At 43.3% G+C, this 26,227-nt stretch overlaps 1 protein-coding gene across 1 annotated transcript in view; it reads right to left on the bottom strand.

Moving 5' to 3' along the window:
- Positions 1–26,227, bottom strand: part of SLC24A3 (solute carrier family 24 (sodium/potassium/calcium exchanger), member 3) — a 497,602-nt gene that overhangs the window by 137,636 nt on the left and 333,739 nt on the right. The window contains exons 4-6 of the mRNA XM_015572039.1: positions 4,489–4,563; positions 1,556–1,640; positions 703–806 (exon numbers count right to left, since the gene is read on the bottom strand). Coding sequence (XP_015427525.1) covers positions 703–806; positions 1,556–1,640; positions 4,489–4,563 — 264 coding nt within the window. The remainder of the gene's footprint in view (positions 1–702; positions 807–1,555; positions 1,641–4,488; positions 4,564–26,227) is intronic.

The raw sequence follows: 26,227 nt of genomic DNA, 5'->3' as shown, positions 1-26,227 counted from the left end.
GAAACTAGGACATGAGTGCTGGCAGGATGGCTGCAAGCCCCTGTTTGCCCCTGCAATGCCATGGATGCCGGAAAGCCTCACACTTTGGTGACTTCGGGTGTCTTCCCAAGACTTTCCAAAATGCACACCAGAGTTCATAAAGGACAAAGACCCCACGATACCCCCTGGCAGTGGCATAGTCTTCATAGATAAAATGCAGGCATGCAAAACCCCTGGTGACCCCAAAAGTCAGCTAAAGTGAACATGTAAATAAAATGCTTCTTGACTATAGATGGGTCCTAAATTGTGATGGATGCAAATTGTTTTTAGCAGAAAAACACACACCTGTCATTTCCTGTCTCCTTCTTTCTCTCTTTTTACTCTATTTACATTGAGGGAACACCATACCCAAAATTGTTTTAGGTTTTCCAATTCAGATCAATATATCAAAATGAGCATGGCACCTTCAGATCCGTGGCTCATATCTTCAGACTGGTTAATTACTTACATGAACCTGGGAACTCTATATTCCATCAACATGGAGACCAAAGAATGGTGCCTGGAAATTTCCAGGTCTAGCGGAGCCAGCCTCCTGGGGCGTGAGATCCCACATCCTCACTGTCCAAGACCACTGGTCCTCATGCTGGTTCTGCTCCTGCCAGACAGGCCGCTGCCTCATCTCCACGCCCTCCCTCCCAGACACTGCTCTGCCATCACTCCTACCTGCCCAGCGAAGAGCCCGCAGACTCCGATGATGCACAGGATATTGAACACCGCTGAGCCCACGATGGTCCCAACTCCCACGTCGCCCTTGGTGATGAAGACGCCTGAAACACAGAGCCAGCATCAGCCTGGCTGTTGTGGGGGTCGTATTCCAAGGTGTGTGCAGAGGAACTTTCTTAAGTGTCAGGCTGATCACAAAGGGTATGCAGGAAGCAGTCAAGGATTGGAGGGAGCTCTTTAATCTGCACTGGGGACATTGTCCCACAAGAGCATTGGCATTGGGGCTGGAGCACATCCATGCAAAGTAAAAGCATTTCTTTAATCCTACATAATAAAAGCCTAATATGCTAAGTGTCTGGTCTTCTATTCAACCAATCAGAGTGTAATAATGCTAATGATATGCTAAGGCTGCTCAACCGCTCGCTATGATGTGCACTGACCATCAGGGGGCAGTCGAATGGTTGACCAGTCACTATGACATGCACTGACCAATAGGGGGCAGATGCTCAGACCGGTAGGTTAGCTTGCTGCTGAGGTCTGGCTGATCGGGACTGAGCAAGACCGGCTGGACATGCCCTGGAGCCCTCCTGCGCCCCCTCCGGGCTGGGCAACCTCCCACGTCCCTCCCTGGCCCCAAGTATGAACTGGTGGGGTCCCTCAGCCTGGCCTGCACCCTCTCACAATCCAGGACCCCTTTGGGGATGTCAGAGAGCCAGTTTTGGCCCGAAATCCCGGCTAGGCAGAGGGACCCCACTGGTGCACAAATTTGTGCATTGATAATAATGAATAACAACCACTGAGCCCAGGTCCTTTAGAGAGGGCAGGGCTTAGATGTCCCCAGGTCGTCACCTACCTATGACAGATGTGAACAGCTCTGGAGCCGAACTGCCTGCCGCCATGAACGTGGCGCCAGCCACATCTTCACTGAGGTGCAGGCGCTACAGAGGAGCAAGGACAAAGCACAGGTGAGTCCAATTACCCCTAGGAACCCTGTGACTCTCAGGTCTCAAGCCTGGTCCTTCCTCTTCCTCCCAGAGCTCAGCCACTGCTGCCTGACTGCCCTGGCTGGGCCACAGCTCCTCTCATTGTCCCCCTTGGGGGACAGGATGGGGAGGAGGGTCCACTTGAGTTAAAGGCTCTTTACAAGATCTAGAGGTCCCCAATATCAATGCCCCAAGGGTTGTGCAGATAAAAGGGAGGAGGGGAGCGGCCAGTGTGAGGCACGGTAGGCATTCACATCCTTTCTAACATCAGACCACTCAGATCCCTCTGAGTTCCAAAATATTTCTACTTTTAAATTAAATTGATTGGGGTGACATTGGTTAATAATAACATCATATAAGTTTCAGGTGTCTATATTTATAATCCAATATCTACTAGTATATACTCTACTATATACTGTGTGCCTACCATCTGAAGTCTAGTTTCCTTCCATCCAAGTATCTTTATTTTTTGAGATGCCAAAAGTCCACATTTGTTTTTAAATGCAAAATGTCCTGATTTTTTTTCACTACCATGATGATCTAAGGCTAAATCAGGCTCATGGTAACCAGCTTATGAGCCTTAATTCTAAGAGGCTATGGAGGCTTTGGGGTGGGGAGGGTCATCCTCCTGAAACCCACTTTCCATCCACAATGCGACCTTGAAACCCTGGGCTAGGGCGAGTGAGGGGTGTGTAGAAAGTAACGAAGGCATCAGCTCTGCCAAGATAGTCTATTCAATAAACTCTCTAGATCACCCTATTGGTTAATCCAAAGGTGTACTGCAAGAAGACAAGACAAATACACATTAGAGGCTGGTTAGCATGTTTAGCTTTTCTGTTTTCAATCATGACTCAAAAAGTGAGCTGCTGGCCATCAGTAAATTGCCAGTTCCTCCTGGTGTCCCAGATCGTCTTGAATCACACTCTTCCCAGTGACATCAGCAGCTGCACTCCCTTGCTCAGCCATGGAGGGGCAGCATGGCCTTGGTGTAGGCTTCTGGCTCCACCAACCAGCAAGTCTGCTGCTGGAACCCTAATGGAGCATTTTCATCTAGAATCCTGGGGTTCCTCACTCTCGACTGAACAGCTAAACTTCACATGGGGTCCCGAGGAGACCTCAGATGGAGTGCTGATACCTCAAGTTAAAAGGTGTGGTTGTGAGGGCACCCTGCCATCCTGTCTCACCGGGAGCAGGCAGTCTGTGGGAAGGTCGCCTAAAAGCGACCTCACATTCCTGGGTTGGTTTGCCAAGACTTGCCGCAAGCTGGGAGCCTTGCATTGCTGGGTCTTCTCCAGCTTGGGTTCCCCGATGGGGGATTATTCTGGAGTCCACACCTTGGATCATCTCCAGTTCCTCTCTCTCCTTCACCCACTCCATTGGCTTCTTCCTCCATACCTCCTTATGTCCCCTCTTCTTTCATTCCTAATTCACTTTGGCCCTGGCAACATCTCACCAGATGTAGGGAGCGGCTATAGGGTCAAGCCTAACTGTGCTAGAAGGGCTCTGCCCTCCAAGCTGGGACTTGTATGTGGCTCTGCCACAGGTCAGTCTGAGGCTTGACCCTATAGCTGCTCCCTACAACGGTCTTACTATTTTTTTTTAAGTTGTGTGGAAAAGAAAGAGTAGTTTGCTTTGCATGAAAAACAAACCACCAAACAGTGGTATTTTAGAGATCGCAAATGACCCCTTACAAGGGCTTCAAAGCTTCTTCATCTTTCACCCTGTTCTAAGGTTACCTCACTTTGAACAAAGCCCTTCCTTCCACACCTGTCCACAGTCCCCTCATTTCTTCCTCATCCTCCTTCCATGGTATAAGGAACCCACTCCCAGGCCTTGATTCTTTTATTTTTGTAAGTACACAAAATTAACAGACTTCCAGGATAGAGAAGGTACTGCTTAAGTTAGTGGTTCCTGAACTGTGGTTTCAGACCAGTACCTTCAGCAGCACTTGGATACTTATTAGAAATAGAACTTCTGGTCCCTGTTGGCCCCCGAGACCTACTGAATCTGATACTTGGGAGGAAGGAGAGAGGAAAGGGGAGGGACAATGAAGTTTGAGAATGACATAAAGAAACTTGAGCTCCAGATAGGAGAGGCATCTGGTAGAGATCCCTTCTGGAAAGGCATCTGAATTAAAAATAAAATAAAATGGAAAGCTTCCAGATAAAGGAACTACATTTCAAAACAGAGAAAAAGATGGAGGCAAGAGAATAAAAGGGTTCTAGATATGCTGAAAATTCAGATAAAAGGTATTCAGCCTGGTGTCACTGGGCAGATTTTGAGCAGAGTCCATGCCCTTGTCTCTGTGGCCAATTCTTTCATCTTCCCCCCTTTCAGGCCTCTGCTTGGAGCATTTCTATACATAGACACAGAAGAAGGGTGATGGATGTGTGTGGCTGGAGATTCCTCACTTGACAAGGACCCCACAAATCACCAAAGGAGGGTTACTGAAGCAGAAGGGAATGGTGGAGAGGAGGGAGTGAGTGACAAGGAGAATGGAGGAGCAGATTTTAAAAGAGGAAAAGAAAACTGGAAGCAGAACTCAGTAAGTACCATGAGTTATAGCCAATGGACAGGGAAAACTGGCCATGTGTGTGTTAAAGCCCGACTATAGATGGGTGTCCTGGAATTCTAAGCAGATTGATGGCGCTTTTATGCTAATGTTGCTCATCACTCTGAAGCATGCTGATATCCGGTGTTCCCACCCACCCCGGTTGCATAGAGTGCTCCCCAGGACCTCCATGGAGCAGGCTGGAGCAGTACCAGTGCCCAGCTCAGTAATGCTGAGAATAATGGCACGTACCTCACAAATCTTTTCCAAGGAGGGGACGAAGAAGTCGTCACACACAATGGCCAGTGCGTAGAACATGTACATGGCCTAGAAGAGAGGAGAGGAGAAAGGATTAAATCAGTCAGGGCAAAACCATGGGCTGAGGGTCTGGCCACCCTCTGTCATCATGAATTCAACATCCTACTCAGGGTAAGAACAAAGTCTTTGCAATGCCTGTGAGGTCCCATGTGATCTCACCTTTTCTCTCTGACATTATTCCCTATCACTGTCCCCTTGTCCACCTCATTGTTCCCCAAACATGCCATGGATGCCTGTCCCATAGCCTTTGCACTTTCTGTTCCCTCTGCTGGGAATACACTCTCCCAGATCACCTTGTATCACTTCATCATGTCCTTCAAGTCTCTGGATCAATGTCAACCTATGCAAGAGGCCTTGGATTCTTTTCCCTCCCTTTCTCTCTATCCTCCGACGCTGTTTTGTTTTTTCTTGACATATTATCTGTGAAATTCATTTGCCTGCTGTCTTCCCCACTAGAACTTCATGTGAAGTATGAACTATATCTATCTCATTTATCCCCAGCACTCACCACAGCATAGTGCCTGGTGCATGGTAGGTGCTCCATAAATATATAAGCAATAAAAGAATAAATAAATGAATACTTCCAAATGAGCTAGTGCACTCTCCTGTTCCCTGTAGGACAGCCTCTGTAATCTTGTTTCCACATCATTGGTCAGCTATGACCAGGCCATAAATTGCCTCTCTTATCCAACTCCATATTTCCTTTCTAACTAATGAAGTCTTATTCGGATCCCATTGTTGGTTGACCACCCAATGTGTGTCCTCCAATCCTTCTAATGGTACTATAGTTTCATTTAAATATCTACCATATTCCATGTGGAAGGTAACCCCACCTTTTCCTCCAGGAGTAGATAGTAATTGGCCAATCAGTGTGTAGTAGTCCCCAGTAGCTCCAGAGTCAGTGTGCTATTGATTCAGAGGTGAGCACATGACCTAGGCTGGTCCAATCAGATGGTAGGAAAAGCCTTATATTTCTTGACAGAAGGAGCTATTTTTCACCCTCAAGTGCTGGCCATGGACAAAGAGGCTAGGAGTCCTGATGGCCATTGGCAGCCATATTGAGGGAAATCTGATTTGAGATGAAGGTGACCCTCAGTCAACTTAATGACATCACTGAGCCAGGATCATGTGGTACTAGAGCCCACTCTGCCTCCAGACTTCATAACATAACATATTGATAAACAGACCATTTTGATTTGGAGTTTCCCTGTTAATTGCAGCCCAAAGCATCTAATGGATATGGTTGCTCATCCTTCAAGTTCCAGCGTCCTCTCATTTTTTCACCATCCAGCATCTTTGCCTTTTGAGAACTGCTCCATGGGAAGGGCCTTCAGTCACACCCTGCCCACCTTCCTCACCACAGGGCACAGGCACATGACCCAAAGTAGCCACCAGGATACCCACTTCCCTTTATACAGTGGCGGGTGAGCAAAAGTTCTACAAGGGATTAACCTTTCAGCTGGGAGAGAGGGTTTCTCTCCTTATGACATATAAAAACCTCCTGAGTCTGGAGCTGCTGGAGGCAGCTGCCATGGAGAAAGAGCTTGGCTTAGAATGCAGCTCACAAAAGATGAGAAACATACACAAACACACACACACACACACACACACACACACACACACACACACACACACACACAAACGTGCTCAGTAACAGCAAGTGAACTCTGGACCCAGCTCAGTCTGAAATCAAAGTGAACTTGCAATTTCATGAGCTGGTCATACACTTTTTACACCTAAGCTGATTTAACTTTCTACCACTTACAACTCTCCTTCATGAAGCCTTACGTAGCAACCTAAGTGTGAAATGGTTTTTCTGGCCGTTGACTCTTGGCTGTCAACTAATTTAGACACCCCTCCTCCCTTTATGAGCTTGCTTTCTTTGCATTGTGTTTTGTCTCTACAACCAGACTGTAAGATTCTCAAGTACTTCTTAACACCTGAGTCTGGAAATATCAGACAAGTGCACAAAACGAGGGGTATTTTGTTTCAAAATGCTGACTATAATAAATGATCAAACCTAACAAAATATACCATAGGGGATGGGTTATGTAAACTATAATTCATCAATCAATGACATTCTGTGAAAAGAGATTATGTAAATCCGTATTTAGTGGCAAGGAAAGGCACTTATAATACATTGCTAAATGAAAAATATTATAAAATAATGTGTACAATCTCTTTTTTGTTAAATAATGTATAAGAATGCATACATATATGCATACTTATATAAGTGTGTTTGCATATAAGGGTTTGAAAGGCCATAAATCAAAATAGTTTCTCCCTTGGTTGGTGTGACTCCACCTGTATTTTATAATTCCTATCTATATTTTCTGATTTGTCTACCTTGAATTTAGATTTCCTGTGTGATTTTTGTAGGTGGTGGGAGATTGGAGAAGTAGCAGCTCTGTTTTACACTTTATTATTCTCTGAGGTGGCTAAGAAGCCTGGCATGCACAAAAGCCTTAAAAATAACTTTCTATTTATTGGTTTGTTTATAATCTGTATAAAATTATTTGCCTTTGGGGTATTTTTTAATATGTCAATTAAAAAATTAATGTTGTATTTTATAGCTTTGTAGATGAGTCAGAGCACACATTCCCAAATTGCAATGGATTCAGATCCTCTTTTGTATAATGACTTGGCTGATCCAATGATAGCAGATATTATCATAAACTCTGAAAGGACAGACACATGCATTAACTGGAATATAGAATTGCACACCTTTGAATTAACCAAGACCTAAATAAGCCATCCATAGCTGACATACTCAACTCACTAAAACAGCCAATGCCATTTGGAAGTCCACAAACCACCTCTCAAAGACTGCATTCCAATATTTCGTATTGATCCTATTTCAAGGCAAGAAGCCCCATTTAACACATCACAATATCAATGCTTGAACTGGGATGAGAAAGGAACAGATCTACCAGATTCTCTGTGCTTTTAAGACTGATGGCTGTTGAAAGCCACATTATGTACTCACCCATTGTTGGACACATTCCATATATTGGCTATTGTAAATAGAACTGCAATGAACATAGGGGTGCAAATATATTTTCTAATTAGTGTTTCATGTTTCTTCAAATATGTTTCCAGAAGCGGAATTGCTAGTTCATAAGGTAGTTCCATTTTTAACTATTTTGAGGAACCTCCATACTATTTTCATAGCGGTTGCGTTGCACCAATTTGCAATTCTACCAACAGTACATGAGGGTTCCCTTTCCTCCACATCCTCGCCAGCAATTGTTGCTTGTTGATTTATTGATGATAGCCATTCTGACAGTTGTGCAGTGATCTCTCATTGTGGTTTTAATTTGCATTTCTCAGATGATTAGTGATGTTGGGCATCTTTTCACATGTCTATTGGCCATCTGTATGTTTTTTTTGGAGAAGTGTCTATTCAGGCCTTCTGCCTATTTTTTTTAACCCTCTCCGGAGGATATGTTTATTGACTTTTAGAGAGAGGAAGGGCAAGAGAGAGAGAGAGAAACTTCGATCGGGAGAGAAACATTGATTGGTTACTGCTCAGATGCGCCTCAACCAGGGACTGAATCCACAACCTAGGTATGTGCCCTGACTGGGAATTGAACCTGTGACCCTTGGTGTACAGGATGACACTCCAACCAACTGAGCCACACTGGCCAGGGCCTCTGCCCATTTTTAAATAATTGAATTGTTTGTTTTTTGGTGCTGAGCTGTATCAGTTGACTATATTCCCTATGCTGGACTATTTTGTAACTACCAATTTGCACTTCTTAATCCCTTCACCTTTTTCATTCGGCCCCCCAACTCCCCTCCCCTCTGGCAACCATCAATTTGTTCTCTATATCTATGAGTCTCTTTCTGTTTAGTTTATTCATTTATTTTGTTCTTTAGATTCTGCATATAAGTGAAATCATATGATATTTGCCTTCATCTGTCTGACTTACTTCATATAGTATAATACCCTGTAGGTCCATCCGTGCTGTTGTAAATGGTAAGATTCTATTCTTTAGTATGGCTGAGCAGTATTTCATTATGTATCTGTACCCCTGCTTTTTTATCCACTCATAATAACTATGTACGGTGCCAGGTGGGTACCTTAAATATTAGGGGGGACATTTTGTCAAGTATCTGATTATCTAACCACTGTGCTGTACACCTGAAACTAATATAAAATAATATTGAATGTCAACTGTAATTGAAAAATAAAATTAAAAAGAAAGAAGGCCACATGACTTCTTATGCACAAGGCAATGTGAGGTGGGGATTCCCACTCTCAGTCAGACACCTTGTGGCACCTTCCTCTGGACATCTGGAGGGGCCCACCAGGTGATGGGGTTCCTATCCACCCCCTAGCATCTAAGGGCAGGTCTGCCACTTTACTTCAAGAAACTCAGCTCTAACTCCGCCATGCTACCCACTGGAAATCAGGTTCCCACTGGAAAACAAACAAAACTGAACAAGATGTTGGTGGGGGTGGGGCCTTTGTATGTGGAAGGGGAACAGTGGAAATAAGCAAACACTATATTTTCTGCTCAGTTTTGCTGTGAACCTAAAACTGCTCCTAAAGAGTCTACTACCACCAATAAAACAAAAACAAAACAAATGTACAAATCAAGTTTTAAGATGTGGAGGAAAAAAAGATGCAGAAAACTTACTAGTATTGATGGTACTATCAAAGAGCTAACCCAGGTATTTTAGAGAGTGAAGCATTTTTATATTAATTTGGCCATTCCTATAATTCCAAAGGATATATTATCATTGATGTTAATAATAATAATAATAATAATAATAGTAATAATAATGATATGTGCCACTATTTGTTGGTCCAGGAATTCAGATATGCTCTAGGTACTTTGCAAATACTATTTCATACAATTCTCTCAATTCTTGTGGGAGGCGGCAGGGATTACTGGCCCCATTTCTCAGACAACTCAAGGAGTGTCTAGTATCTTGACCAAGGACTTATGGCTAGCAAATGGCAGGGCTTGGATTTGAACGCATGGCTCTCTCTGAGCCTTTCAAGGAGCCTGGCTGCCTTCCCATACAGAGGTCACTTCTGATTCCCCAGCCAATTGCCACTTTCTATTTTCAGAGTGCCTATTAGTAAGTTGTCTTACCCAACCACACTGAAGGAGGGACAATTTCAGAACCCCAGCCACCCACTTTTAGGGGTTGCCGGTCAGAGTCATTGGGGTTTTTTATTTCTATTATTAGAAGTTATTTTGATTGTCTGCTCACATACCAACATGCCATCTACGTAAATGTATAAATGTGCTCTGTGTGAACCCTAGATACATCTTTGTGTTTAGTGGCTCCCTATTTTCCTCTATAAATTAATGGACCATGAACATTGCTGTGATGAAAATCTTTAAACCAACATCCTTTTCTATTTCTAGAATCCATTTCCAGATGTGGAATTATTGGGTGATGGTCTTTTTAAGTCATTTTTTTACAAGGTGCATTACAAAATGAAAGACAGATATGAATCTCAAAAATGCTCAAACTGGCCCAGTACCTTGGGATAATCCAAATGTGCTGCAATGCACCCTGGAATCCAAGCGGAGGCCAGGCTATAGGAAACAGAAGGAGCAAATGTGGGACACCTTCTAGAAATGGTGACTAAGGGGTGTCTAGGAAAGAGGGGTGGTCTATTTGAGCTACAACTCAGGCCTCATGACCACAGGATCTCCTCTTCCCTCATAACTTATCAGGGCCCTTGACTGTGGGCTGCCTGGACCATGAGCCATGTTTTATGTCCATGTACCTGGCCTCCATTCTCTGGAAGGGCAGCAGCTGAGTCCTTCATACATTCATCTCCACACCATCTCAGGGTGGCTTGCACAGAACAAGGGCCCATTTATATGAGGTGAATGGATCCCGTGGAGGGTGGTGCTCACAGAGTCGCTGCTGTCACCTTTGGAAGCTGTCAAAGGAAATGCCTGAGTAGCACTGACTGGCAAGCAGCTGCTGAAAGACAGGCAGCCTGGAGCCTTGGAGGAAGCACAGGGCGGGTAAAGGACCCCACATCCAATCTTGGACTTGACACTTCTGGGCTGAACCACCTTGAGCAGCGAGCTCTCCCTACCCGGCGGAGCCTTCAACGTGAGACCAATCGTAGCATGCTCTCTAGTTAGCCTGTGAGGCTGTTGTGGGGAGTAAATGGAAACAAACGAATAAAAAGGTTTGAACACAGCAAAGCACCTCATGACACACTGATAATGCCAGAAGGACGTGCCCCAGCTAGTCTGCTGGGGACACATAAAGCGGAGCTGAATCACTCCCGCTGTCTTAAGTGAAGCTGTCAGGGTTCAATTGACAGGCAGCTATCCCCAGGACACGGGCGAGCTGAGACTGGCCAAGCTCAACCTGGTTCAGTTGAACTCAACTCAAAAGACCCAGGAGCTAAGTAAGTGTTTATTGTTGTATGGCACTGAGGTTTTGAGGCCATTTGTTACACAGCATCATTTAGGCAATAGGTAACAGATACAGCCAAGGTGATAGAAAGAGCCACAGAGAAAACAACAATAAGAAGAACTTCTAAGAAAACAGACTTTCTGGGCTTTTCTTGTGGGGGAGGGGCCTGACAATATCCTCAGCTTTTCTAGTATTCCTGAAACTAGCCATGGCCATGTGACACAGTTTTGGTCAATGAGAATGAGGGACAGATCCTACTAAAGTCACCCTTTCTTCCTGTTTTGAACATGGTTGTGATGTGTGGAATGGCAGCAGCTGTTGTATGACCATGAGACAACCAGCCTGAAGATGCACAGTAATATGCTAAGGGTGGCAGAGCCCTGAGGATGCCATTCACCAGCTGATCTAATGCCAGAAATCGTTTCCCTCCATATTTCTCACTGTTTGAGAAAAGGAACTCCCCCTCTTCGCCCCCCCCCCCCCGCCTCTGTTGCCACTTGCAGCTATGTGCCTCTGATAGGAACAAGGGTAGTGAAGAAAGTTTGAGAAGGTTTCACAGGGAAAGTGGCTATTAAACCGGGATTTTGAAAGATAAATACTGTCTCATCAGGCAGTTTCAGAGGTTGATTGGGACTAATAAAACTAGAAAACTTTGGCGACCGTGGTTAAACTGAAAAATGCCTAAGGTAACAGGAAATTATGGTGGCCTGTGGCTTAATGGAGGTGAACAGGCTGTAGCTGAAATGTCGATATACAGAAGGGCTTCTGAATTGTGAGGGCAAATGTATCTGAACAGCACGACATTAACCCTGCTGTTTTATGTGGCATCTCCAGTCAGCGGTTTTCACAGGCAATTTCCTTTTACTACATCATCCGCACTCATGTGGCTCTGTCTTTAATTTCAACGAAGGTGGTGCTGGAGATGCAATTCCTAGGGAAGATCTGTAGCACTCTGGCCTTGGTGGAAATTGTTCTCAATCTCCCAGGGAATGGGGCTTGAATAATAACCAAAAAAGATCCTCCTTCTTTCCCCTTCTCTGTTTTTCCCTCCATAGTTTCAAGTGATCATACTTGATTAGATTTTTTAAAAAGTTAATTCTTTAAAAATAATTTCCTCCTATTATGGCTCTGTATCCAATGGTTCCATGATGCCACGTTGGGACTGACTGAAGCACTCACTTTCAAGTTCTGCTAACTCTGCAGGCATCATTCGACTGGAAACACCACAGCTAATGGCTGAAGAGACAAACTATGAGCCACACAGCCAGGCTAGGGTTCTGAACATGAGGATCTAGTCGGAGGTAGTTGCAGGGAAGAGGAATGTAGCAGGTGGCTATTGGGTGCCCCTGGTCCCATCATATTTTTAGGCCTTATTAATTTAGAGCATTCCACTGCCTTTCAAATGTCAGGATCTGCCTCCATTTGTTTGAAGACTTTTGATTTAGCCTTTCACAAAGCAGTCAAGAAGTTCTGGGGTGTGACCGTCCCTGGGAGCCCCTGAACAATGGCTGATGAAAGTTGGTGTGTGAGTACCCAGCTCCTTACTCCCTGGGAGGTAACTGCACTGTCTCCCTGGGTCCCCCAATGAATTAAGCTTCAGGTGCTCACAGTGTTGCAACCTCGAGCAAATACCTTTTACTAGCAATTTTCCTTCTCTGTCTCACTTCCTCTTCCTCTACTGATGTTTTCTTCCACTCCCCAAATGATCGCTTTAAAATGAGGGAAGTCGGTTAAGGAAGACTGTGGAAGGAATGCAATGCAATTTATAAAAATGGGCCACTTGTAGAAACACCTGTTTCCCGCCAGTCTATGGAGGACTCTCCCTTAGTCCCACTCCCCCGTGGTCATGCTGTCAGCTGTGAAGGTCTTTGGGAACCACTGCCAACTGAATAGGGCAGTGGGACCCAAGCACTAAAGGAAACGAGAACCTGTTAATGTACCTGCTCCATTAGCATAGGTCCTATAATTATGTTACTTGAAAGGAGTCTACCCAGATGAGGCCCATGTCTGGTCATTGTTCCTGGAGGCCACCATATTGGGGCCATTGTTTTGAAGCCTTGGGAATGAGAGATTTGCCATCTTTGGAGAAATATTTCAGTGGGAAGAATGCTTTATCGATTGTCACTTCCCCTCAGTACACACTGAAGGAAGGTTCTGGAGACAGGTTTATGTAGCTGGGATGATGCTGACGTGACCTCACTGGGTGCCAGGAGTATGCATTCTCCTTTGACCCTCTCAACAGCTGCAGGATGGGGCACTGGACTTAATCTAGCCTCACAGGTGGGAACCGAGCTCAGTAACCTGATTAGGTCACACAGCTAGTAGCTGGAGGAGGCCAGATTTGAACCCAGGTGACCTGACTCTCAAATCTGTGCTCCTAACCATTACACCACACACCATCTCAGGAGGAGGACTGGCTGTGTTCTATTTGAGGAGTAACTCTACTCCTCTAACCCCTGCCAGGCCCCATCTCTCCTTCTACAGAGACCTCCGGTGAGATGGAGGCTCTTGACCTGAGGTCCCTGAACCCCCAACTCTCCAAGGAGTACTTAAAAAGACTTAAGGAGTTTGTCAATTTGTATGGGAACAACCTGTGTTTTTGTTTTCACTAAACATTAAGCAGAATTCAGTATTTCCTTCTACTATGAATCCACGCAATAAACCACAGAAGCATTGGCAAGACCTGGGAACCTGTCCCTAGTGGAAATCACAGACTTTTTACATCAGATTACCGGTGTTGCAGAGGCATCATGTACCTATCGCTACTTCAAAAATAAGCAGTTATGATACCTGACACTATTTAATGTATTAAGAACACAAATTCCCTGGCACTTTCCTGGTGAAGTGGCTCCAGCAACCTGAGATAGTTATTTGAAGATCACCAAGGAGACCCATGAGAATGAAAGCACACAAAAACTATTGGATAGGCACACAAACTAGTAAGGAGGACTCAGGTTTATCTGATGAAGTGCCAACATGTCTGCTAAATATGTAAGCATAGCATTTGACATTAAAACTAAACATAGAGCTAGTCACTGGATTCTATGTGAGATTAAAGGGAGAACACCTAACCTAGGGTTCAGAGAGTGAGGGCAGGGTATGTTCTGGAGGCGTTGATGCTTATATCATGTCTAAGAAGATGAGCAGGCATCAGCCAAACAAAAAAGTCAGGAAAGAATTGTCTAGACAAGGGAATGGCATCAATAAAAGCATGGTGTCCCAAATTAGCGTGGTTTGTGCTGAAAACTACAAATTATTCACTACTGTGGGTGAGAAAGTAGAGACAGATGAGGCTGCAGAAATATGCTAAGGTCCGTTTTGGGAGGTTCTAGTATTCCAGGCTGAGATATTTGGATGCATAAGTGCAGACTATTTTTCTTGAATGGAAATCACTGTTGATTCTACTAGATAAAACTTTGATGATGATGATGATGATAAAAATGGGTTGATGATGGTAATGTGTTAGAAGCCAATTCCAGCATGTCATAATTGCAAGAATTTCATCAAAAGGTTGATGGAACTTGGGGACTCAACAGGGTTGAGTCACACATGTAGTCACCTGTTGGGAATGGCTGAAGGCATTTCCCCAAACCTGAAAAGGGATGATTGTTTTCTGCCAGATAGCTCAGGGCATCTTAATCTACATGTTAATTGCCTCCTACTGGCCAAACACCTGAACAGCTGTAGGCTAATTCTTCCATTCTGACAATGGACTCTTCGAAATTCTGATCTTTTTCAGTGTATATCTCTGCCTTGCCTCAGGACAAATTGTGTTAATAAAAAGCATGGGGTCCTGAGATGAGGAGATTTTAGTTTCCTTTAAACTAGGCTCCTCTGACCCCCAAATGCCTTTCAAAATTATGTTTCGTCTCTGGACTCCTATTTAATCTACACATTGCCTTCAGATTTCTGGAATCCTTCTAGATGCTGGAACAAGAACTCCAGCAGTAATGGTGTTGATTTAATGGGTATGATGATGGTGAAGCTAGTGATTGTGATGTGATGAAGGGGACAATGATGATGATGATGGTAGTGATGATAGTGGCTATGATGTGATGATTGGGAAAAAGATGATGATGGTGATGATGATGAGGATGGTGATGATGATAATGATGCTGTGATGATGGTCACAATGTTGAGGGTGATGGTGGTGGGGATAATTTGATGATGTGAAGATGATGATGACAGTGGTGGTGATGATAGACATTGTGATGTCATAAAAGAGACAATAATGATGATGATGGTGATAATGAGATAGATAATGATTATGATAATTATGACCACTAACATTTACTGAATGCAACCATGGGCCTCAAACTGCCTTAAAGTTTTTCTCTGAAATATACCCTGAGGTAAATACTATTGTTATCCCCACTTTAAAGACAAAAACCTGAGGCAAAGAGAATATAAGCCCAAGAGAATATCAGCATGTCTCCAATCCCAGCCAGAATTCAGGCTTTAGCCCATTACCTGCTTTCAGCAAGAGAGGAGGAATGGTCTAAACAGCAGTTCCCAACCTGTGGGTCAGGACCCCCAAAGGAGGTCGAACGACCCTTTCACAGGGGTCGCCTAAGACCATCGGAAAACACATATATAGTTACATATTATTTTTGTGATTAATCACTATGCTTTAATTATGTTCAATTTGTAACGATGAAAGTGGGGGTCACCACAACATGAAGAACTGTATTAAAGGGTCGCGGCATTAGGAAGGTTGAGAACCACTGGTCTAAAGGCTCAGAATGCCCACCGCCTTGAAGATTACTCATGGCCTCTCATTCTCCCTTAACTTATTCCTTCCTTTTCTTCCTCTCCCACTTCTCAATGACACTGTCCATCTCTCCCCACTAAACAATAATGGCATATTCTGTAGGGTTCTTCAAAGTCTCATATAAAGACTGCCTGACAACAGACTTGTTTGCCAACACTGCCCTTTCTTCTTCAGGCTTGAGAAAACGAAGACAATGACGTCTACACTAGAAATGCATTGTAAGTAGTACAGAATTTCACTTCTCTGGAGGACTTTGAAAACTTGAAGTTTCAACCACCTGCAAGAAAATACTCAACTATCTGTAAGATGGTGGAACTCTTCACTTCAAGTTTGGTGAGAAACCTGCTTCTTGTCTCCAAGTTTTTATTGGAAACCTGAGTTGAGCCTTTCTAAGGAAAAGCACAATCAATTAGAAATTTTCATGCCAGAGTTAGAGTAAGTTTATTGCATAGTATTGTGCCTTTGAAAGGCACTAAGCTGGTTAAAGTTATTAAGATATTTGCATTCTTGTCTTTTCGTCCTTTTCTTGTTATTCTCTCTCCAAACAGTCTTGGGAGCTGGTGGGCACCACAGCTGCCAGATAACATCAAATAGTAGAACTGCAAGGCAATATGGTGAGCAACCAGGACTTCCAAAAACAGAATCGGCCTGAGACACAGGCACTCCAGGCAGGTTCGTAATCTGGCGCCTCTTCAAACCCATGTTCTTTAAATATTTATTCAACATTTATTTGGTGGAGGATTGAGGAGAAAACGAATCTTCTAGTAATAAAAAATGTATATAGAAATTAAGCCTCTTACTACGTCATTTCTACTGATGCAAACATAGTCAATATTCTGAAAAATATTCTGCAAAATCTTCCCCCATTTTTCTGTAATTGTTATTCTTTTCAAGTTTCTCTTGTAAGACGAACTACTTACTCTAAAGTAGGCAACTTCTTGTTGGTGAATTCAAAGTTTGAATAGTTAATATTTAGATAGTGAAACATTTTATTCAAAGTTGATAAATACTAAGTACTGTTCAATTTTACAATTTCAGGCATGGGATGATGTGAGTGCTAACAAAGTACTTGTATAGAAATAGGCTAGCAATAGCAAAAAGCAGGAAGATCCTCTTTATTTCTATTTCAGGTGGCTGTTTGGGTCAGGTGGAGGAGATCAATTTATGTGTTGTGTGGAAACCCAAGTAAAGTGACACCATCTTTCCCATTTATTATACTGATGTTTTTTAAGGGTTCCGGTACTTAGGCCTCCTGAGAAGGTCAAATGGCCACCCGACAATATAGCTTTTGGTACCCAGTTGAAAGTCATGCCAATGTCCACAGGTTGGGATCACTTCTTTAACTGTATGTCATTACTGTGTTCTATGAACAGAACAGACCGAGTATGATAGGTTGTGCTCCTGGAGTGGAAGGTGATTCCCATTAGTGGTGAAGGGCGACACTGGGTCATCCAGGGTCCCTGGCCTGATTCTGCTTGTGACTGGTGCTGGGTGGCTATGGGTAGGAATCCAGTCTGGGGCTATGTGTATAAATGAACAAAGCCAACAGGCTTGTGTGGGTTTTAAATCCTGACCTTCATTTCATTGCTTAAGATCTACTGCAGCTAATGAAGCTAGACCAAAGTTTCACATTACAGTATTTCCAACTTCACACTTCAATGACAAGCCACTTAAACAATTACCAAATGATTACTATGAACTTTTAACTAGGAAGTTCAAAACTTCTCTTAATAGACAATTAGCTTAGCTGGGCCCATGGCCTCCTTCCCCTGGCTGATCTAGAATGGCTTCATGTTCAGAGATATTCCAAGGAATCCTTTGTACCTGGACAATAGTACAAATGACTGCTGGTCTCGTGATGTTCTTGTGTTCCGTTCACCTGGTGTGCCCTTGGGAAGTTTAAGACAGGGATGCTCTCATATCATCTACTAAAAATCTCCATTTTTTTTCATTGATTGATTTTTTAATATATATATTTATTGATTTCAGACAGGAAGGAAGAGGCGAGATAGAAACATCAATGATGAGAGAGAATCATTGATAGGCTGCCTCCTGCACGCCCCCTACTGGGGATCGAGCCAGCGACCTGGGCAAGTGCCCTTGACTGGAATCAAACCTGGGACCTCTCAGTCCACAGGCTGATGCTCTATGCACTGAACCAAACCAGCTAGGGCCTCTCCATTTTTGGGGGGAACAATGTCACTAATAATAATGAGGATCAATAACAATGTAGGTTTTAGATGCTGACACCAGTGTTAGGAGCTGTGGCTCTAGACAGAGAGCTAAAATTTAATCATGCTTTCACTTACCTCTCCTGGGGGTCAGAAAAAGCAAGAAGCTGAGTTGCAAATAAGAACACAGGAGATGATCAAAAAGCATGGGGGCAAAGCACACTGAAGCAAAAGGGAAACAAATTCCCTTGAGGTTATAAAGGACTAGAGAACAGCGGTATCTCTGAGTTCCTTCAGTTCTCTTCTGCAACTTACAAAACAGGAATGGAAAGAACTTGCCAGCTGCTTACTCCTGCTCTGCCTGGTGTAAATAAGTTGGTGGGTCCTTATCTCAGCTTTGTGACTTGAGATGAGTATTTAACCTCATCAAGGCTTCAGTTTTCCTCATCTGTAAAATGGGAAAAATACTAGTTCCTACCAGATATGGTTATCTTAAAACTAGATAATGCATGCAAAATTCTTAGCATAATAAGTGGACTGTTGAAAATATTCAATAAATGCTGAGTAACACTGAATATTATTTTAATCAACTTGTTAGAAAAGTGGAACCAACTGAACTGAAATAGACTTAGGACATCATACTTTCTTCTTTACAAAAGCAGAAGAAAAGATTAGCTGGCTTATTCCTCTCTTCGACTGCATCTGTGGGAGCCACCTGTATTGAAGCAGTCACATTGGAATGGTTTCCTAATGAGCCTGGTTTCCTTTTCTGATGCCCATCCAAAGAAACCCAAGGCAAGTTTCACATTCCAACAAACACAGGATTTAGGATTTCCCAGCAATCAGTGGGGGTGGCCAATGCAATGGTAAACTCCAACCCACCCCTGGGTCCGATGTTAATTACAACAGAAAAACAGACGGTATCTAAATCTAGGGCCATTTGTTCCCTGTCAGTGGGAACTTTCCCTGTGGAGAAGACAGAGCCATCACCATTTTTTTTTTTTTTTGGCCCCAAGAAAGACTGGACTTCTGCATTTAAGAAAAATCTTATTATTTGTCATGATAGGATTTCCTCTGATCTTCATAACCACAGAAACATTAGGTCAGACATCCAACAAGGGAAGGTCAGTGGGCTGACCTCAGGGGTATAGATGGCTACTCAAGCTCAAGATGCTACCACAAGTAAGACAGTCTGAAAGTAAGAAAGTATTTGAATACAACCTGTCTATTGATCTGTAAGACAAGCCCTCCTCCCATATATATATAATTCCAATTAAGTGGTCTGACGAGTAAATTATTTTATTGAATTCTATCTAATACTTATATTACCTATCTTTTTAAGAACTGACTAAGAAGTAATTTCCCTTTTCACTTTCTATATAAGACATGCCAATAAACATTTTGGCTCCTATTGGAATACCAGTGTCACTGGATCTGGTCAGGTAGTGACTTTATTATTTATTTACTTACAACCGGGGACTCTTCAGTCCACAGGCTGATGCTTTATCCACTGAGCCAAACCAGCTAGGGCTGGTAAGGACTTTAAATTTATTTATTTTTAATCCTCCCCTGAGGATATGTTTTTATTGATTTTTAGATTTTTAGAGAGAGAGAGAGAAACATCGATTGGTTGCCTCCTGCACCTGCACCAACCAGGTATTGAGCCCACAACCTGGGTATGTGCCCTGACTGGGAATAGAACCTGTGACTCTTCAGTGCAGGCTTATTCCTCTCTTTGACTGCCTCTGTGGGGTCACAGGTACTGAAGTAGCCACACAGGAAGTTTGCGGGTGAGCGTGGTTTCCTTTTCTGTTGCCCATTCAAAGAAACCCAACCCAAGATTCACATTCCAGCAAATGCATGATTTAGGATTCCCTAGCAGCCAACAGGATGGCGAATGCAATGGTAAAATCCAACCCATCAACTGAACCACACTGGCCAGGGCTGAAGGTACCTCTTTTCAGTTACATGTTACCATCAAGTTTGCACCAGACAGGGATTGTGCCTTTGATTGTGGATGTAATGGGAGGTGTTGCTGACCGCTGGAAATCCAGGGTTTAGAAAAAGTATGTGATACAGGAAGCACATGCTGTGGATGCTCCCTGATCCACGTCTAACAATGGATAACTTAAGACACACGGGCAGCTTCCTACTCAGGACAGTGGCCCACCTCACCTGTGGCTCTGCTTTCTGCCCGAGGAGCCTCAGTGCCAGAGAACTTTCTTCAGCCCATGTGCTGAGCAGCTCGAAAGTGTCTAGGTTTTAACAACCCAGAAACAATCATCAACCAAAGAGAGAGTAAGTGTCAATGAATCATTAACCAGCCTGCACCGCCCTCACTGGGGCACTTCTGAATCAGGGTTTACCATCCTCAAAGGGATGAGTCCCAGTTGTTCACAGTGTTAACCCCCTTTATAATGCCCCTTTTGTTGGCTCCCCTCCTTTCCCTATCTTGCTTCCCCCACTCCCTCATGTCTGCTTCCTGGGCATGACCTCAAATAAACTTCCTGTACCTGGTAGTGTGCCGGTGGAGGCTCTTAACGACTAACAAAGGCCAATTATTAAATTTTCAGGAAATATGCAAGTCCACTGAGGTACTGATAGCTTAAGACTGATCATGGTGTGAATTTTTGTACCACAGAAATAAGAAAATGCTTCAAATCAGGTCTCCCTGCCCCCCACCCTCTAGGAGAACCAGTTGTTACATATTTACCAGCACACCACTGCCTTCATTCTAGTTCTTATCTCAGGGTTTGTTTCCAGGAGCACCCAAACAATGAGTGTGAGTAGCAGGTACCCCATTGAAGCCAACACATGAGCATTTAGGGCAGGGGTCCTCAAACTATGGCCCGCGGGCCACATGCAAATACAAATATTGTATTTGTTCCTGTTTTGTTTTTTTACTTCAAAATAAGATATGTTCAGTGTGCATAGGAATTTGTTCATAGTTTTTTTAAACTATAGTCCAGCCTTCCAATGGTCTGAGGGATAGTGAACTGGCCCCTGTTTAAAAAGTTTGAGGACTCCTGATTTAGGGTAACTAAAGAATCAATTTGCCACCATTATTGTAAGTATTCCTTCACTGGCCAAAGGCTTAGTGCTCTTCATGGGTGGAGGAAAATTTATTTCTAAATTTACAGTTAAGGGAGTAGGTAGAGAAACTGAAAGAAAAAATACTAGGTGCAACTGCCACTTGAAACTCATCCCAGGAGAATATCTTTGTGAGCTTGGGCTACACAAAGATTTACTAGATAGACCACAGAAAAGGAAAAACTGGAAACGAAAAAAAATAAAACGGAGCACATCATAAACAACAAACTTTTGCCATTCCAAAGACACTATTAAGAAAATGAAAGGTCAGGCTATAGACTGGGAGAAAATAGTTGCAAAATACTAGTATATACCTTCTGAAGTACTTGTAATCAACAGATACAAGAACTCTTACAACTCAAAAAAAGAAGATAAACAACGCAATTAAAAGTGGGCAAAATAGTTGAGCAGACGCTTCATCAAAGAAGATCAATGGATGAGGAAGAAGCTCATGCAAAAATGTTCAACATTATTATTAGTCGTTAGGGACATGCAAATAAATACCACAAAGAGACACCTCTGTAATCTCACTATAATGCTTGAAGTTAAAAATCTGATGATACCCAGTTTGGGTCAGAACATGGAGAACATGGAGGAATGCTCATGCATCACTGGTGGGAATTTATAAAAGTACAGACATGCTGAAGGAAAGTTGGGCAGTTTCTTAGACAATTCAACATATATTACTCCCAGGTATTTACCCAAGAGAAATGAAAACATCTGCAGACACATAGCAGCTTTATTCATAATAACCCCAAAGTGGAAACAACCCAGATGTCTACCAACTGGTGAATGAATAAGCTAAGAATTCCTGCACAATGGAATTCTACTGGGCAGCAAAAAGGAATAAACTCCCTGAATATACAAAATGTGCAACTACATGGATGGATCTTAAAAGCATTAAGGGTAAGGGATGAAGGTTAATTTCGCCAGTAATAAGACATAGCAACATCGCATCCTCCTGATATGAGTTGCTGAAAAGAGTACAAGGTCAGTGTGGTATTCCTTCTGAACAGGTATCACCTCAATCAAATCATGAGAAAACAGAACACAAACCCACATGGGCCCAGAGTCTTCAAAATGGTGAAGGTCATGAAAAACAAATAAGTTCTGTAGCTTCGTTAATGGTATTGCAGTGTTAATTTCCTGGTTCTGATCATTGTACTACGGTTGGATAAGATGTGAACATTAAGGGAAGCTAGGTGACGGGTATTTGAGAAATCTCTGCACTATTTTACATCCTTTTTGTAAGTCTAAAATTATTTCAAAATAAGGTTATTTAAAATGATGATTTTTTTAATGCAAATTATATCTCAGTAAAGGTGATTGAAAAGTAAGCAGGTCCACATTTCTCAAATGGTGACCCAGAGAATCTGAAGTTTCTCTGAGAGCCAGGAAGTGAGGAGATGGAAAGTATGGGATGCTCCATCCTCCCTTCTCTCCCCTACCCCCTGCCTTAGGTCACGCCTCACCAAAACCACTCCATTCTTTTCCATTATATATGCATGCGTACCATATGTAATACCATATATATATACCATATATAATCTGTGTACCAAATACACAGATTTATTCTACTTACGACTTCACTCAAAAGGGGGGATGTTACTGCTAAGAATTTTAAAAATTTCAACAACAGGATTATATTTTGACACATTTGATTGAGGTGTTTTTCTCAGAGGAAACCCATGTTTAAGAAAAACGGAAGTTGGATGGTGCAAGATGGTGACAGAGTAGGTGGAAGTTATATTCACCTCCCCCCAGGGCCAAATTGTACTTACAACTAAAATATACAACAATTAACCTGAATAACTAACTGAATCAACTGAAGGCTAGCTGAACAGAAGTCTTATAACTAAAGATTTACAGAAGAAACCACATTAAGACTGGTAGGGAAGGCAAAGATGCAAAAAGGGCAGCAGCTCAGAGTCAGGAGAGATATTCCAGCTGCAAAGGTTCCCCTGAGGAGCGAGGGGTCTCAACCCCAGCTGGGCTCCCCAGCCCAGAGCACCAGAGCCAGGAAGAGGAGCCCACACAATGTGAAAGCCCACTTGGGGATTCCGGGCCTGAATGGAAGGATGCTGTGCTGGAGGAGAGCACTGCCTGCAGACTCCCAAAGGGCTGGGGTATTGGACAAGCCCAGAGAGCCGGGCATCCCGTTGGTAGCATGTGGCAGTGGACTAATGGATAGTCAGACTGTGGAGAAGGCAGATACCTTAGGCCCCCAGGAATGAAGTAAAGACTATTTTTAAAAACATAGGTTTTGAGAATTGGTAGAGATTATTCAGCTCCCATGAGCCATCCTCGGACCTAATGATTGCCTGATATTGTTTTCTAACTAGACTTCCTTTTCTGTAAATTTTGGTTTTGAGGTCAGTCAGGATGGAGCAAAGCCCTGTCTGTGCATTAGGAGAGAAAACACCACCCTGAGGAAGAATTACATGAACCTGATCTCTTGGGAAAAGGTGCCCAACCAGGTGTCACAGGCCTGGTGTAGAAGTGAGTTACATCTGAATTGAGCTGCTAAGCTTGGAAACTGTCTTTGCTTATTTTTTAAAACAATGACTGGCTACTCGATTTTACACTCCAGCTAAAATCAATGCCTCTTTCTCCATGCAACGTAATTATTTAGGGTTTGCCGGAAGAAAACCCACACTTATTAAGTGGCTTATCTCAATGGTGAAATGATTCAGCTGACTCGGAATACTCTACTAATTTGGGTGATAGAGGCAGGGGAGAGAGCAATTTAATCAGACCCACTGGTGATTAACACCATGACCAATTTCCCACTAGAATACTTTGCCAGTACGTAAGGCGTTTTATTTTTGGATTTTCTTTATGCCTAAGGCACATAGTGAAGGAGAGGATGCCCATGGTGTGTCTTTGTGGCTGTCAGCATTTACTCCACTTGGGCTGATGAAACCTTGGTATGCTGTGTGTGGCATATGGAGGAGAGGAGTCCTTTAAAACTCAAAGCAATTCACAACCCCCAACCAGGCATTTACAGGACAATTTTGGGGCCTTTCCCTGACAGGCATAAAATAAGAGAACTGGCATGACGATGTCCTTTCATGCACGAATGATCTTCATTTTATAAATGAGAAACGAAGGCCCACTGAAGAGTCACTAGATGCGGGGTAGGAGGAGGATGGAGCCAGTCACAGGTGCCACTGCAGATGGAGCAGGTCTCATGAAATCTTTCTACAGTGGTAATTGTTAGAATATTGCCTGGAGTAATTAGGTTATAATCTACCTTTCCAGTGTAGCCAGGCATCTATTTTTCTTTCCCATCATTGAGACTAACTAATGGAAGAAGAAATATGGCCCTTCTTGAACGATGAATCTGACAGATTGGAACTGGATGACAATTTCTTATCCATCAGTGTTCTTTGGTGAGTAGCCTCCAAAATAATTTGCTTTTGCTGCCACTGAATCTCACCAGGATCACGGGACATTCACTGTTGGCTGATGTCTCTTTAGCAGATGGCTTATTTATAAGTAGCGAGTACATGGGTTCTTCTCTTTATGACTCTGCACTGAACAAAAAGCTTGGGTTTTACTCTCTGTTTTAGGGGAAGCTAAGATCTATTTGGGAATGTATGAATGTTGTAGATTGCTGAGGTTATGTCTAACTCAAAGTCGGATTTCCAATATTGCCAAAAATTAGAAGATCGGCACCTTTACCTAATAGGAACAAAGCGATATGCTTAATCCAAGAGCAGCTTTCAGCCAAACTGGACAGGGCACTTCTAAGCCCTTCCTGCTAACTCTCAGGACTCTTACTCTATTGCAGTCCCATCCTCCCTTCACAGTGGGGGGATAACTCTGTCATCACAGGCTGGGTACAGTCCTTTCTCACCTCCCTTTAGTATTTCCATTGGACTTTCTACCCCTCTTTTCAGTTGCCCGGTCTGCTGCAAACCACAGCATTCAGAGAGTTGAGATACACATTCAGAATTCGCTGAAATTTCAGTCCCACCTTTCTGCTTCTGTAGCCCCTCGTTACTCTGGGTGGGGGAAAGTACCAGTAAGGGCATAATGAAACTTCTATTTGAGGATCTCCTGCTACATGCAAGATATCCCCTTAGGCTTAGAAGCTCTTCAGTGGTTCTCAACCTTCTGGCCCTTTAAATACAGTTCCTCATGTTGTGACCCAACCATAAAATTATTTTCGTTACTACTTCATAACTGCAATGTTGCTACTGTTATGAATCGTAATGTAAATATCTGATATGCAGGATGGTCTTAGGCAACCCCTGTGAAAGGGTCATTCGACTGCCAAAGGGGTCGCGACCCACAGGTTGAGAACCGCTGCTACATGGTCTCCTACTTAGATTTAACAACCTCAAGAAATAGACACCATCAGCAAGCACTGTTTTTGTAGATGAGGACACTGAGGCTCATCAAAGTTATGTAACTTGGCTAAGCCCAATTTGATTTCTACGCCCACACATTCTCTCCTCTCTAACCTTTCTCTTCTCTTCCTAAAAACTTCACTAAAAGCACTTTTAGAACAGGCTGTCAAAAAGAAATATAATATGAGCTACCTGCGCAATTTACATTTTTCTACTTTTGAAGCAATTTTTTTCAAAAACAGTGAAGAGAAACTGGTGAGATGAATTATCATTTGTCCCGTTTAGCTGAATATATCCACATATTACCATTTCAACAGGTATTCAATATAAAAATATTAATGTGATATTTTACACTCTCCTGTTTCATTCTGAGTGTTGTGAGATGGTGCATGTCCCACATGTACAGCCCATTTCAGCCTGGATTCACTACCTCTCACCTTCTCCAGGGGCAAGGGCTGGCGCCCACTGTGCTGGACAGTGCACTGGAAATGCCCAATTTTCAGTCTCTGGGTTATTTCTTCTTGAACCACACTGTTGTGGATGGATCCATTTCTTCTACTCTGCATTCATCACCTTAGATTCACTTTCTGACTTTTCCAAATTATTTTCCTCCTTTTTTCCCCACACTCTGCCTGCTGGCCTGCACTGCCTGCCTTCTGCAGTTCTCAGATGGTCCACCCGGCCTGCACTAGCTCTTTATAACATCACCCATAGGTGCACAGGCTGGTCTGGTTCTCTGAATGCTCCCTCTTTTCGGTAGCAAATATTTAATACTAGAGGCCCGGTGCACAAAAATTTGTGCACTCGGGGGGGGCCTTCAGCCCGTCCTGTGCCCCCTCCCAGTCTGAGACCCCTCAGGGTATGTCCACCTGCTGGCTTAGGCC

The sequence above is a fragment of the Myotis davidii genome, unplaced genomic scaffold, assembly GCF_000327345.1.
Source record: "Myotis davidii unplaced genomic scaffold, ASM32734v1 scaffold608, whole genome shotgun sequence".
Classification (NCBI taxonomy): domain Eukaryota; kingdom Metazoa; phylum Chordata; class Mammalia; order Chiroptera; family Vespertilionidae; genus Myotis; species Myotis davidii.
Note: the sequence above shows the minus strand (reverse complement) of the source record. Positions and strands in the feature narration are given on the sequence as shown.